General features: G+C 58.2%; 1 protein-coding gene across 1 annotated transcript; it reads left to right on the top strand.

The window, feature by feature from the left end:
* Positions 1-572: 572 nt before the first annotated feature.
* On the top strand, positions 573-10,705 carry LOC119142133 (solute carrier family 22 member 6-like). Its single transcript, XM_037374856.1, has 10 exons — positions 573-867; positions 967-1,046; positions 1,162-1,265; positions 2,222-2,376; positions 3,896-4,064; positions 4,316-4,439; positions 5,789-5,898; positions 7,411-7,625; positions 8,646-8,754; positions 10,498-10,705. Exons 1-10 carry the CDS (start codon positions 573-575, stop codon positions 10,703-10,705), a joined length of 1,569 nt encoding a protein of 522 aa, XP_037230753.1.
* The last annotated feature ends 4,430 nt before the right edge of the window (positions 10,706-15,135 follow it).

Raw genomic sequence — 15,135 nt, 5'->3', positions numbered from 1 at the left:
TGATCCTTCCTCATCCATCCCATGGCCCACCCTGGGATCCGACCCTCACTCCTTCCTCCAAACCACCCCTTGACCCTTCCTCAACCATCCCTTGACCCTTCCTCATCCATCCTTGGCCCATCCTCGACCCTTCCTCATCCATCCCATGGCCCATCCTTGGATTCTTCTTCCAAACCATCCCTTGACCCTTCCTCATCCATCCCTTGGCCCATCCTTGGATCTTTCTTCCAAACCCCACCCCTTGACCCATCCTTGCCCATCCGTCCCATGTCCCATCCTTGACCCTTCCTCATCCATCCCGTGGCCCATCCTGGGATCCAACCTTCATCCCTTCCTCCAAACCATCCCTTGATCCTTCCTCATCCATCCCATGGCCCATCCTTGGATCTGACCCTCACCCCTTCCTCCAAACCATCCCTTGACCCATCCTTGGCCCTTCCTTGCCCATCCCTTGACCCATCCTTGCCCATCCCTACCCATCCCTTGCCTCATCCTTCAACCTCATCTCCTCCCTCCCTCCTCCAGCCGACCCAGGTGTCCCCCCCGCCGCCACCTCCACCCCTCATCCCACCATGACCTTCGTGGAGCTGCTGGCCCGCCTGGGCGGGATGGGCCGCTTCCAGGTGACCTACGTAGCCGCCTTGGCCCTTCCGCTGCTGATGCTGGCCAGCCACAACCTCCTGCAGAACTTCACCGCCGGCGTCCCCGAGCATCATTGCCGACCTCGACCTGTGGCCAACGTTAGCGCCGGGGACATCCCGCTCCACGTCTCCATCCCCTCGGACGACCACCACCGTCCCCAGCGGTGCCGGCGTTACGTTGAACCCCAATGGCATCTCTTGGGGGTCAACGGTACGGTCAATGGCATGGCCAAGGGCATGGTCAATGGTACGGTCAACGGGGTGGTCAACGGTATGGTCAAGGGCATGGCCAACGGTACAGTCAACGGCGTGGCCAACGGCATGGCCAACGAGGCGCCCACCGAGCCTTGCCGCGACGGTTGGACCTACCACGACGGCGTCTTCGCTCACACCATCGTTACCGAGGTGCGGGGTGACCCCCAGCCCCCCCCGGGTGGTGGGGTGGGGACCCAGGTGACCCCAGCGTTGACCCCCCCGCCCCTCCCCCCCCCTCCCCCCTCGTGTCCTCTCGCGGTGGCAGTGGGACCTGGTGTGCGAGTCCAAGGCGTTGAGGCAGGTGGCTCAATCCATCTACATGGCCGGGATCCTCCTGGGCTCCGGGCTCTTCGGGATCCTCTCCGACAAGTGCGTGGTCATCCCAGAGCTGTACTGGGAGGAAATGGGGGAAACTGGGAGTGGGATGAGAGGAGGGGCTGTCCTCCTCTCCTTCTAGCCCCTGGTGTCCCAGTGTCCCCATTGCCCCCAGGGTGGGTCTGTCCCAGTATGGCTTGTCCCATGTCCCCAAGTCACTCATCCCAGTATTCCCAGTGCCCACATCCCCCATCCCAGTGGACCCAGAACCCCACCCCCCCCCACCCCAGTGTCCCCAGCGCCCCATAGCTCCCATTCCAGTACCACCAGTTCCTCCAGCCCCTATCCCAGTGTCCCATATCAGCATCCCAGTGCCTCCAGTCTCCCACCCCAGTGCACCCAGCGCCCCATATCAGCATCCCAGTGCCCCCAGTGCCCCAAGTCCCCCATCCCAGTGCCCCCAGTGTCCCATATCAGCATCCCAGTGCCCCAATCTCACATCCCAGTGCCCCCAGTGCCCCAAGTCCCCCATCCCAGTGCCCCCAGTGTCCCATATCAGCATCCCAGTGCCCCCAGTCTCCCACCGCAGTGCCCCCAGCACCCCATATCAGCATCCCAGTGCCCCCCGCATCCCATATCTCCCATCCCAGCACCGCCAGCATCTCCCGCCCCAGTGCTCCCAGCGCCCCCTATCAGCATCCCAGTGCCCCCAGTCCCCCACCCCAGTGCCCCCAGCACCCTGTATCAATATCCCAGTGCCCCCAGTCCCCCACCCCAGTGCCCCCAGCACCCTGTATCAGCATCCCAGTGCCCCCAGTCCCCCACCCCAGTGCCCCCAGCACCCTGTATCAGCATCCCAGTGCCCCCAGTCCCCCACCCCAGTGCCCCCAGCACCCTGTATCAGCATCCCAGTGCCCCCAGCGCCCCCTATCAGCATCCCAGTGCCCCATATCAGTATCCCAGTGCCCCCAGTCTCCCAGCCCAGTGCCCCCAGTGCCATGTCCCAGCAGGTTCGGGCGCCGGGCGCTGCTGACCTGGTGTTACCTGCAGCTGGGGGTGACGGGGGCCGGCACCGCGGCTGCCCCCACCTTCATCATCTACTGCCTCTGCCGCTTCCTGGCGGGCCTGGCCATGGCCGGCGTCTCCCTCAACTCCGCGTCCCTCTGTGAGGAGACCACCCCCATCCCGCGGGAAGCACCCGGATCTCTGCCCCACCACCCTGGGGGGGGCTGGGCCCCAACCCTACCACCCTTGACCCATGGGAGGTTCTCAAGCCCCAACCCAACCACCTTTGACCCATGGGAGGACTCTGGGCCCCAATCCTACCACCCTTGACCCATGGGAGGACCCCAGGACCCAACTCCCCCACCGCTGACCCATGGGAGGACCCCAGAACCCAACCCCACCACCCTTGACCCATGGGAGGACCCCAGGACCCAACCCTACTACCCTTGACCCATGGGAGGACCCCAACTCCCCCACTGTTGACCCATGGGAGGACCCCAGGACCCAACCCTACCACCCTTGACCCATGGGAGGACCCCAGGACCCAACCCTACCACCCTTGACCCATGGGAGGACCCCAACTCCCCCACTGTTGACCCATGGGAGGACCCCAGGACCCAACCCTACCACCCTTGACCCATGGGAGGACCCCAACACTACCACCCTTGACCCATGGGAGGACTCTGGGCCCCAATACTACCACCCTTGACCCATGGGAGGACCCCAGGACCCAACCCTACTACCCTTGACCCATGGGAGGACCCCAGGACCCAACTCCCCCACCGCTGACCCATGGGAGGACCCCAACACTACCACCCTTGACCCATGGGAGGACTCTGGGCCCCAATACTACCACCCTTGACCCATGGGAGGACCCCAGGACCCAACTCCCCCACCGCTGACCCATGGGAGGACCCCAGAACCCAACCCCACCACCCTTGACCCATGGGAGGACCCCAGGACCCAACCCTACCACCCTTGACCCATGGGAGGACCCCAACACTACCACCCTTGACCCATGGGAGGACTCTGGGCCCCAATACTACCACCCTTGACCCATGGGAGGACCCCAGGACCCAACCCCACCACCCTTGACCCATGGGAGGACCCCAGGACCCAACCCTACTACCCTTGACCCATGGGAGGACCCCAGGACCCAACTCCCCCACCGCTGACCCATGGGAGGACCCCAGAACCCAAACCAACCACCCTTGACCCATGGGAGGACCCCAGGACCCAACCCTACTACCCTTGACCCATGGGAGGACCCCAACTCCCCCACTGTTGACCCATGGGAGGACCCCAGGACCCAACCCTACCACCCTTGACCCATGGGAGGACCCCAACTCCCCCACTGTTGACCCATGGGAGGACCCCAGGACCCAACCCTACCACCCTTGACCCATGGGAGGACCCCATGGCCCAACCCCACCCCCCTTGACCCATGGGAGCACCCCAGGCCCCAACCCCACCACCGCTGACCCACAGAAGACCCTCACACGGTCCTGCTTGCCTCTACCCCCACCACCCTTTGCAAAGCCCCCAAGGCACCCATCCTCCCACCCCCACCCCACGGCAGGGGACACCCTCCCTCCCCCATCCCCGCTCGGCCCTACCCCATGGGATAGACCCCCACCCCCCCTCCCCACCCCCTCCCACGGACTCACGGTTGCCTGCAGGCATGGAGTGGATCCCGACGGAAGCGCGCGCCGTGGTGGGGACCATCAACGGGTACTGCTACACCTTCGGGCAGTTCGTCCTGGCCGCCGTGGCCTTCGGCCTCCCCCACTGGCGCTGGCTCCAACTCGTCGTCTCTCTCCCCTTCTTCCTCTTCTTCCTCTACTCCTGGTACGGAGATCCCGGGTGTCCCGGTGGTCCCGCGCGCCCACCCCCCTCGATTTTTGGGGTGATCAGGTGGACGTTGGGCTGCTGGGTTCCTGGGGGGGGGGGGGATACCTGGGGCTTCAGGGGGTGGTGGGAGGTGGAGGATGGGGCCTGGGCCCCCCCCATCCCCCGGGATCCCGATCCCCTGTGATCCTGATCCCTCGTGATCCCGATCCCCCGTGATCCCGATCCACACACCCCACCCCCCCTCAAAGGCTGTTTGTGGAGTCGGCGCGGTGGCAGGTGATTTCGGGGAGACCCGAACTGGCCCTCAAGGGGCTCCGCAAAGTCGCCCGCCTCAACGGCAGGAAGGAGGAGGGGGACAAACTCAGCGAGGAGGTGATCGGCTCGTCCCTCTGATCCCTAAGACACACCCAGATCCCCTTGATCTACCCCCCAGATCCCCTTGATCCACCCCCCCAGATCCCCTTGATCCACCCCCCAGCCTCCCCAGATCCCCACCCCCAGCTCCCCTGTATCCTCCCCTGCACCCCCACAGCCACCCCAATCCCTCCAGATCCCCCAAATCTCACTAGATCCGCCAAATTCTTCCAGACACACACCCCCTACTCCCTTAGATTCCCCCCCCCTCATTTTCCCTTAGATCCCCCCCATTTCCTCTCTGATCAGCCTAGATCCCCCCAGACATGCTCTATCCCTTATGGAAACCTCTGACACCCCCTTAGATCCCTCTCAGATCCTTCCTGATCACCTGGATCTCCCCACATTTCCCGTGTCCTTCTTAGATCTCGCCAGCACGCCATGCCCAGTCCACCTGAGATCACTTCTACCCTTCCTAGATCCCTCTGATCATACCCCAATCCCTCTAATCCCCTCTAGATCACCTGGATCCCCTCCTAAGGCCCCTTGTATCCCTCCTAGATCCCTCTGATCCCACCCTAATCCCCTCCAGATCACCCAGATCCCTCCTGCCTCTTCTGGATCCCACCAACCCCACTACCCCCACCCAGATCCCCATTATCCCTCCCACCCCCTGGTTCCTCTCCCCCCCCCCTCGGATCCCTCCTAGATCCCTCTTGATCCCACCCTAATCCCCTCCAGATCTCACTAGATCCTTCCTGCCTCTTCTGGATCCCACCAACCCCACTACCCCCACCTAGGTCCCCATTATCCCTCCCACCCCCTGGTTCCTCTCCCCCCCGCCTCGGATCCCTCCTAGATCCCTCTTGATCCCACCCTAATCCCCTCCAGATCTCACTAGATCCTTCCTGCCTCTTCTGGATCCCACCAACCCCACTACCCCCACCTAGGTCCCCATTATCCCTCCCACCCCCTGGTTCCTCTCGCCCCCCCCTCGGATCCCTCCTAGATCCCTCTTGATCCCACCCTAATCCCCTCCAGATCTCACTAGATCCTTCCTGCCTCTTCTGGATCCCACCAACCCCACTACCCCCACCTAGGTCCCCATTATCCCTCCCACCCCCTGGTTCCTCTCCCCCCCCCCCTCGGATCCCTCCTAGATCCCTCTTGATCCCACCCTAATCCCCTCCAGATCTCACTAGATCCTTCCTGCCTCTTCTGGATCCCACCAACCCCACTACCCCCACCCAGATCCCCATTATCCCTCCTGGCTCCCTCCCATCCCCTGGTTCCTTTCCCCCCCCCTCAGATCCCTCCTAGATCCCTCCTAGATCCCTCCTAGATCTCCCCCGATCCCTTTCCCGCAGGCGCTGCGGACACTGGTGCGCCCGGAGCCGCCGCTGCCGGGGGGGGCCCTGGCTGCCCTGCTCCGCACGCGCGGGATGAGGACGGTCTCCTGCGGCGTCTCCTTTGTCTGGCAAGTGGTTGGGCTCAAAATCCACATTTTTGGGCAAAATCCAAATTTGGGGGGGGCCAAACTCCACCTTTTTGGGCAAAATCCAAATTTTGGGGGCCAAAAACCACCTTTGTGAGCAAAAAAAAAAAAAATTGGGGGGGGCAAACTCCACCTTTTGGGGCAAACCCCCAAACTTTTGGGGCCAAACTCCACCTTTTTGAGCAAAAAAACAAATTTTGGGGGCAAAACTCCACCTTTTGGGGCAAACCCCCCAGATTTTGGGGGACCAAAATGCACTGTTTTGAGGCCAAAATCCACCTTTTTGGGCAAAACCTCAACTTTTGGGGGGCAAACTTCACCTTTTTAGTCAGAACCCAAATTTTGGGGGCCCAAATTCCACCTTTTGGGGCAAACCCCCACATTTTGGGGGGGCAAAACTCCACCTTTTTGGGCAAACCCCAAATTTGGGGGAGCAAAATGCACTATTTTGGGGCAAACCCCAACTTTTTTGGGCCAAACTCCAACTTTTTTGGGCAAACCATCAACTTTTAGGGGGCAAACTCCACCTTTTTGAGCAAAACCCAAATTTTAAAGCCAAACTCCACCTTTCTGGGCAAACCCCAACTTGTGGGGGACCAAAATGCACTGTTTTGGGGCAAAAAACAACTTTTTTGGGGGTCAAACCACAACTTTTGGGGGCAAAACTGCAACTTTTGGGGCCAAACCTCAACTTTTGGGGGCAAACCCCAACTTCTGCGAACCAAACCTCACATTTCTGGGGCAAACTCCAACTTTTGGAGGACCAAAATGCGCTATTTTGGGGCAAAACTCAACTTTTGGGGGCCAAACCACAACTTTTTGGGGGTCAAACCACAATTTTTGGGGCAAAAACCAACTTTTGGGGGCCAAACCTCACCTTTTTGGGGCAACCCCCAACTTTTGGAGGACCAAAATGTGCTATTTTGGGGCAAAACTCAACTTTCGGGGGCCAAACCACAACTTTTTGGGGAAAACTCCAACTTTTTTTGGGTCAAACCACAACTTTTTGGGGCAAACTCCAACTTTTGGGGCCAAATCCCAACTTTTGGGGGCCAAACCTCACCTTTTGGGGGCAACCCCCAACTTTTGGAGGACCAAAATGTGCTATTTGGGGGCAAAACTCAACTTTCGGGGGCCAAACCACAACTTTTTGGGGAAAACTCCAACTTTTTTTGGGTCAAACCACAACTTTTTGGGGCAAACTCCAACTTTTGGGGCCAAATCCCAACTTTTGGGGGCCAAACCTCACCTTTTTGGGCAAACCCCAACTTTTGGAGGACCAAAATGCTCTATTTTGGAGCAAAACTCAACTTTCGGGGGTCAAACCACAACTTTTGGGGGCAAACCACAACTTTTTTGGGCCAAACTCCCCCTCTTTAGGACAAGACTCACCTTTTTTGGGGTCAACCGGCACTTTTTGGGGACCAGCCCCACCGTTTTGGTCTTGGTGACCTCTAGTGGGTTTTGTGTTGAAATGTTGGGTTTTGGTGGTAGGTTCTCCACCAGCTTCGCCTATTATGGGCTGGCCATGGATCTACAGGGCTTCGGGGTGGACATCTACCTGAGCCAACTGGTCTTCGGGGCTGTGGACATCCCGGCCAAACTGGTCTCGGTGCTGGTCATCAGCTGCGTGGGGCGGCGGGTGGCCCAGGGCGGCTCCTTGGCGCTCGCCGGCATCTGCATCCTCGCCAACATCGTCGTGCCGATGGGTGGGCACCGGGGGGTGGAGGGGGTGGTGGTCGTGGGGAGATGGAGGGGGGGTGAGGACAGAAGGGTGGAGGGATGGAGGACAAGGGGGTGGAGGACCAAGGGGTGGGGGATGGAGGACAAGGGGTGGGGGACAAGGGGGTGGAGGACCAAGGGGTGGAGGACCAAGGGGTGGGGGGATGGAGGACAAGGGGTGGGGGACAAGGGGGTGGAGGACCAAGGGGTGGAGTGGGGGAGGACAAGGGGGTGAAGGACAAGGGGGTGGAGGACCAAGGGCTGGAGGACCAAGGGGTGGGGGGATGGAGGACAAGGGGGTGGGGGACAAGGGGGTGGAGGACCAAGGGCTGGAGTGGTGGAGGACAAGGGGGTGAAGGACAAGGGGATGGAGGACCAAGGGGTGGGGGGATGGAGGACAAGGGGGTGGGGGACAAGGGGGTGGGGGACCAAGGGGTGGAGGACCAAGGGCTGGAGGACCAAGGGCTGGAGGACCAAGGGGTGGGGGGATGGAGGACAAGGGGGTGGAGGACCAAGGGGGTGGAGGACCAAGGGGTGGAGGACCAAGGGGTGGGGGGATGGAGGACAAGGGGGTGGAGGACCAAGGGGTGGAGGACCAAGGGGTGGGGGGATGGAGGACCAAGGGGGTGGAGGACCAAGGGGGTGGAGGACCAAGGGGTGGGGGGATGGAGGACAAGGGGGTGGAGGACCAAGGGGGTGGAGGACCAAGGGGTGGAGTGGTGGAGGACAAGGGGATGGAGGACCAAGGGGGTGGAGGACCAAGGGGTGGAGGACCAAGGGGTGGGGGGATGGAGGACAAGGGGTGGAGGACAAGGGGTGGAGGACAAGGGGGTGGAGGACCAAGGGGGTGGAGGACAAAGGGTTGGAGGATGACGGAGTAGAGGACAATGGGGTGGAGAGAAGGAGGAGAACGGGGTGGAGGCACCAAGGTTGGAGAGGAGGACCCTTGGTGGGTCGCCGAGGAGCGCCAGGGGCAGGAGGTGCGAGACCTCCCACCCCGTCCCCAGAGCTGCAGATGCTGCGCATGGCCTTTGCCGTCGTTGGGAAGGGTTCCTTGGCCGCCTCCTTCAACTGCGCCTACATCTTCTCGGGCGAGCTCTTCCCCACCGTCATCAGGTGGGTGGGTGTCACCTCCAGGGGCTGCCGGCGCCACAGCCCCTCCCCCCAGCCACCCGTCTGCTCCTCCAGCTGCTCAACCATCTGCCAACCCACCTATGGAGGGGGTTGCACTTCTCCAGCCGTCCACTTCTCCATCCGTCCACCATCAACCCCCCTGTCCCTCAACTTCTCCACCCAACCTCATCCATCAACCCTTCCACCCACCCATCAACCCCTCCAACCCTCAAGTTCTCCATCCATCCACTCCACCATCCACCCAACCACCCCTCCATCCACCCCTCTCTCCCACCCTCAACCCCTCCATCCATCCAACCACCACCAACCCCTCCAACCCTCAAGTTCTCCATCCATCCAACCACCTCTCCACCCATCCCACCACCTCTCCACCCATCCAACCACCTCTTCATCCATCCATCTCTCCATCCACTCACTCATCTCTCCAGCCCTCAAGTTCTCCATCCATCCACTCCACCATCCACTCAACCACCTCTCCACCCACCCATCAACCCCTCATCCATCCATCCAACCCCTCCATCGCTCAACCTCTCCATCCACCCAACCACCCCTCCATCCACCCATCTCTCCCACCCTCAACCCCTCCACCCATCCAACCACCACCAACCCCTCCAACCCTCAAGTTCTCCATCCATCCACCTCTCCACCCATCCATCCCTCTCTCCATCCACCCACCCATCTCTCCAACCCTCAAGTTCTCCATCCATCCACTCCACCATCCACCCAACCACCCCTCCATCCACCCCTCTCTCCCACCCTCAACCCCTCCATCCATCCAACCACCACCAACCCCTCCAACCCTCAAGTTCTCCATCCATCCAACCACCACCAACCCCTCCAACCCTCAAGTTCTCCATCCATCCACCTCTCCACCCATCCCACCACCTCTCCACCCCTCCAACCACCTCTCCATCCATCCAACCATCTCTCCGTCCACTCACTCATCTCTCCAACCCTCAACCTCTCCATCCATCCACCTCTTCATCCATCCAACCGCCTCTCCATCCATCCAACCACCTCTCCACCCATCCAACCACCTCTCCATCCATCCAACCACCTCTCCACCCATCCATCCCTCTCTCCATCCACCCACCCATCTCTCCAACCCTCAAGTTCTCCATCCATCCACTCCACCATCCACCCAACCACCCCTCCATCCACCCCTCTCTCCCACCCTCAACCCCTCCATCCATCCAACCACCACCAACCCCTCCAACCCTCAAGTTCTCCATCCATCCAACCACCACCAACCCCTCCAACCCTCAAGTTCTCCATCCATCCACCTCTCCACCCATCCCACCACCTCTCCACCCCTCCAACCACCTCTCCATCCATCCAACCATCTCTCCGTCCACTCACTCATCTCTCCAACCCTCAACCTCTCCATCCATCCACCTCTTCATCCATCCAACCGCCTCTCCATCCATCCAACCACCTCTCCACCCATCCAACCACCTCTCCATCCATCCAACCACCTCTCCACCCATCCATCCCTCTCTCCATCCACCCACCCATCTCTCCAACCCTCAAGTTCTCCATCCATCCACTCCACCATCCACCCAACCACCCTCCATCCACCCATCTCTCCCACCCTCAACCCCTCCACCCATCCAACCACCACCAACCCTTCCATCGCTCAACCCCTCCACCCATCCAACCACCACCAACCCCTCCCACCCTCAAGCCCCCCTCCCTCCCTCCATCCGCTCCCTCTCCCCGGCACAGGCAGACGGGGATGGGCCTGGGTGGCACCATGGCCCGCGTGGGCAGCATGGTGGCCCCGCTGGTGCGCATGGCAGCCGACGTGACCCCTGTGCTGCCCCTCATCATCTATGGGGCTGCCCCCATCATCTCGGCCATCGCCACCTGCTTCCTGCCCGAGACGCGCAACATGCCCCTGCCCGAGACCGTCAAGGACGTGGAGAGACGGTGAGGAGCTCCCCGGGGAAGTGGCCTTGGCACCCCCAGGGACCCCATCCCTCTCAGATCTCCTTTGTTCCCCCGATCCTTTCGTGGTGGACACAAGGAGGTGGGGTGTGGGTGGGGAAATGCCCGTATGAAGGCCAGATTCCTTTCTTGGAGGAACCCAGAAGGTTCTGGGGTGGGAAGGGATGAAGGTTTTGGGGTACGGAAGGGTTGATGGGTTTGTGGTGGGAAGGGATGAAGGTTGGGGGAAGGGATGAAGGTTTGTGGTGGGAAGGGATGAAGGTCTGGGGAAAGGATGAAGGTCTGGGGACGGGCTGAAGGGTTTTGTGGTGGGAAGGGATGAAGGTTGGGGGAAGGGATGAAGGTTTGTGGTGGGAAGGGATGAAGGTTGGGGGAAGGGATGAAGGTTTGTGGTGGGAAGGGATGAAGGTCGGGGAAGGGATGAAGGTTGGGGGAAGGGATGAAGGTTTGTGGTGGGAAGGGATGAAGGTGGGGGAAGGGATGAAGGTTTGTGGTGGGAAGGGATGAAGGTGGGGGAAGGGATGAAGGTTTGTGGTGGGAAGGGATGAAGGTGGGGGAAGGGATGAAGGTTTGTGGTGGGAAGGGATGAAGGTGGGGGAAGGGATGAAGGTTTGTGGTGGGAAGGGATGAAGGTGGGGGAAGGGATGAAGGTTTGTGGTGGGAAGGGATGAAGGTGGGGGAAGGGATGAAGGTTTGTGGTGGGAAGGGATGAAGGTTGGGGGAAGGGATGAAGGTTTGTGGTGGGAAGGGATGAAGGTGGGGGAAGGGATGAAGGTTGGGGGTTGGAAGGACAAAGGTTTTGGTGTTTCTCCTCCCCCCCAGCGCGGGTCACCTCAAGGACGAGGAGGTCACCATCCCTCTGAGCACCACCAAGACCAAGGACGGCGTCTGAGAGGGAAGAAGACGGGCACTGGGGACACCTGGATCCCACCAGGCTGGTGGGGACGGGGGTCAGGACATCCCCCCCCACCCCCCACCCCCCCCCAGGTTGACCCACCCCCACCCCCACCCCTGGACGCTATTTATTTAATCTAAATAAAACCTGATCGCAACATCGATGTTTGATACCAACAGCTGCCCTCCCCCACCCCCCACCACCCCCCCAGGGGACCCAGGTGGTGGGGGTCCCCCCCCCCCGACCCCCCCGACCCCCCCGAAAGGGACTAACGAGGATTAATTTATTAATTTATTAATTTCCTCATTATATTACCCGGCTGCCTGGGTCCTGGCTCTCAAGCTTTGGCCTTTGCCCTAATTCGGGCGATTTAGCTGCAAAATAAATCCGAAAAAGGGATTAATTCTCGTGTCAACAAGGGGTCAGCGGGGGAGGGGGGGTGGGGGAAAGCCCCTAAGGGGGCAGATTTTACCCCAAAAAAACAGGGTGGCCCAACCGCACTATCAGCCCTCGGAGAAGCCACATCCCAGCCCCTAAAAATCCATTTTTTACCCCAAAATAAAGGGTAGCATAACCATCATATCAGCCCTTGAAGAATCCACATCCCAGCCCCTAAAAATCCATTTTTTACCCAAAAACAGGGTGGCCCAAACCCACTATCAGCCCTTGAAGAAGCCACATCGCAGCCCCTAAAAATCCATTTTTTACCCCCAAAAAACAGGGTGGCACAACCTTCATATCAGCCCTCAGAGAAGCCACATCCCAGCCCCTAAACATCTGGTTTTTACCCCAAAAAATGGTGGCACAACCTTCATATCAGCCCTCAGAGAAGACACATCCCAGCCCTTAAATTGGATTTATTCACCCCAAAAAACAGTGCCACAACCTTTATATCAGCCCTCGGAGAAGCCACATCCCAGCCCCTAAATATCCATTTTTTACCCCAAAAACGGTGGCACAACCTTCATACCAGCCCTCGGAGAAGCCACATCTCAGCCCCTAAATATCCATTTTTTACCCCAAAAAACGGTGCCACAACCTTCGTATCAGCCCTCAGAGAAACCACATCCCAGCCCCTAAAAATCCATTTTTTATCCCAAAAAACAGGGTGGCACAACCTTCATATCAGCCCTCGGAGAAGCCACATCCCAGCCCCTAAATATCCATTTTTTACCCCAAAAAACGGTGGCACAACCTTCGTATCAGCCCTCAGAGAAGCCACATCCCAGCCCCTAAATATCCATTTTTTATCCCAAAAAACGGTGGCACAACCTTCATATCAGCCCTCGGAGAAGCCACATCCCAGCCCCTAAAAATCCATTTTTTACCCCAAAAACCAAGGTGGCACAAACTTCATATCAGCCCTCGGAGAAGCCACATCCCAGCCCCTAAATTGGCTTTATTCACCCCAAAATAAAGGGTGGCACAACCTTCATATCAGTCCTCAGAGAAGCCACATCCCAGCCCAGAATATCCATTTTTTACCCCAAAAAACGGTGGCACAAACTTCATATCAGCCCTCAGAGAACCCACATCCCAGCTCCTAAACATCTGTTTTTTACCCCCAAAAACAGGGTGGCACAAACTTTATATCAGCCCTCGGAGAAGCCACATCCCAACCCCTAAATTGGCTTTATTCACCCCAAAATACAGGGTGGCACAACCTTCATATCAGCCCTCAGAGAAGCCACATCCCAGCCCCTAAATATCCATTTTTAATCCCAAAAAACAGGGTGGCACAACCTTCATATCAGCCCTCAGAGAAGACACATCCCAGCCCCTAAAAAATCCATTTTTTATCCCAAAAAACGGTGGCACAACCTTCATATCAGCCCTCGGAGAAGCCACATCCTAGCCCCTAAATTGGCTTTATTCACCCCAAAATACAGGGTGCACAACCTTCATATCAGCCCTCAGAGAATCCACATCCCATCCCCTAAATATCCATTTTTTACCCCCAAAAACAGGGTGGCCCAAACCCACTATCAGCCCTCGAAGAAGCCACATCGCAGCCCCTAAAAATCCATTTTTTACCCCCAAAATACAGGGTGGCACAACCTTCAGATCAGCCCTCAGAGAAGCCACATCCCAGTCCCTAAATATCCATTTTTTACCCCAAAAAACGGTGCCACAACCTTCATATCAGCCCTCAGAGAAGCCACATCCCAGCCCCTAAACTGGCTTTATTCACCCCAAAATACAGGGTGGCACAACCTTCATATCAGCCCTCAGAGAAGCCACATCCCAGCCCCTAAATATCCATTTTTTACCCCAAACACCAAGGTGGCACAACCTTAATATCAGCCCTCGGAGAAGCCACATCCCAGCCCCTAAACATCCGGTTTTTACCCCAAAAAACAGGGTGGCACAACCTTTTTATCAGCCCTCGGAGAAGCCACGTCCCATCCCCTAAATATCCATTTTTTACCCCAAAAACCAAGGTGGCACAAACTTCATATCAGCCATCAGAGAAGCCACATCCCAGCCCCTAAATTGGCTTTATTCACCCCAAAATACAGGGTGGCACAACCTTCATATCAGCCCTCAGAGAAGCCACATCCCAGCCCCTAAATATCCATTTTTTACCCCAAAAAACGGTGGCACAACCTTCATACCAGCCCTCGGAGAAGCCACATCTCAGCCCCTAAATATCCATTTTTTACCCCAAAAAACGGTGCCACAACCTTCGTATCAGCCCTCAGAGAAACCACATCCCAGCCCCTAAAAATCCATTTTTTATCCCAAAAAACAGGGTGGCACAACCTTCATATCAGCCCTCGGAGAAGCCACATCCCAGCCCCTAAATATCCATTTTTTACCCCAAAAAACGGTGGCACAACCTTCGTATCAGCCCTCAGAGAAGCCACATCGCAGCCCCTAAAAATCCATTTTTTACCCCCAAAAAACAGGGTGGCACAACCTTCATATCAGCCCTCGGAGAAGCCACATCTCAGCCCCTAAATATCCATTTTTTACCCCAAAAATGGTGGCACAAACTTCGTATCAGTCCTCAGAGAAGCCACATCCCAGCCCCTAAACATCCATTTTTTACCCCAAAAAACGGTGGCACAACCTTTATATCAGCCCTCAGAGAAGACACATCCCAGCCCCTAAACTGGCTTTATTCACCCCAAAATACAGGGTGGCACAACCTTCATATCAGCCCTCAGAGAAGCCACATCCCAGCCCCTAAATATCCAGTTTTTACCCCAAACACCAAGGTGGCACAACCTTCATATCAGCCCTCGGAGAAGCCACATCCCAGCCCCTAAACATCCGGTTTTTACCCCAAAAAACGGTGGCACAACCTTCATATCAGCCCTCAGAGAAGCCACATCTCAGCCCCTAAATATCCATTTTTTACCCCCAAAAACAGGGTGGCCCAAACCCACTATCAGCCCTCGAAGAAGCCACATCGCAGCCCCTAAAAATCCATTTTTTACCCCCAAAAAACAGGGTGGCACAACCTTCAGATCAGCCCTCAGAGAAGACACATCCCAGCCCTTAAATTGGCTTTATTC

Source organism: Falco rusticolus, unplaced genomic scaffold (assembly GCF_015220075.1).
Source record: "Falco rusticolus isolate bFalRus1 unplaced genomic scaffold, bFalRus1.pri scaffold_55_arrow_ctg1, whole genome shotgun sequence".
NCBI classification, from domain to species: domain Eukaryota; kingdom Metazoa; phylum Chordata; class Aves; order Falconiformes; family Falconidae; genus Falco; species Falco rusticolus.
The sequence above is the reverse complement of the archived record's forward strand: the minus strand, read 5'-3'. Positions and strand labels throughout refer to the sequence as shown.

What these genes read in the sequence shown, in the direction of transcription:
- LOC119142133 (XM_037374856.1), top strand. Translation starts at nt 573, where the DNA reads ATGACCTTCGTGGAGCTGCTGGCCCGCCTGGGCGGGATGGGCCGCTTC. An exon ending in CTCACACCATCGTTACCGAG is followed by an intron (nt 1,047 to 1,161) that starts GTGCGGGGTGAC and finishes TCGCGGTGGCAG; the next exon opens with TGGGACCTGGTGTGCGAGTC. An exon ending in CTCTTCTTCCTCTACTCCTG is followed by an intron (nt 4,065 to 4,315) that starts GTACGGAGATCC and finishes CCCCCCTCAAAG; the next exon opens with GCTGTTTGTGGAGTCGGCGC.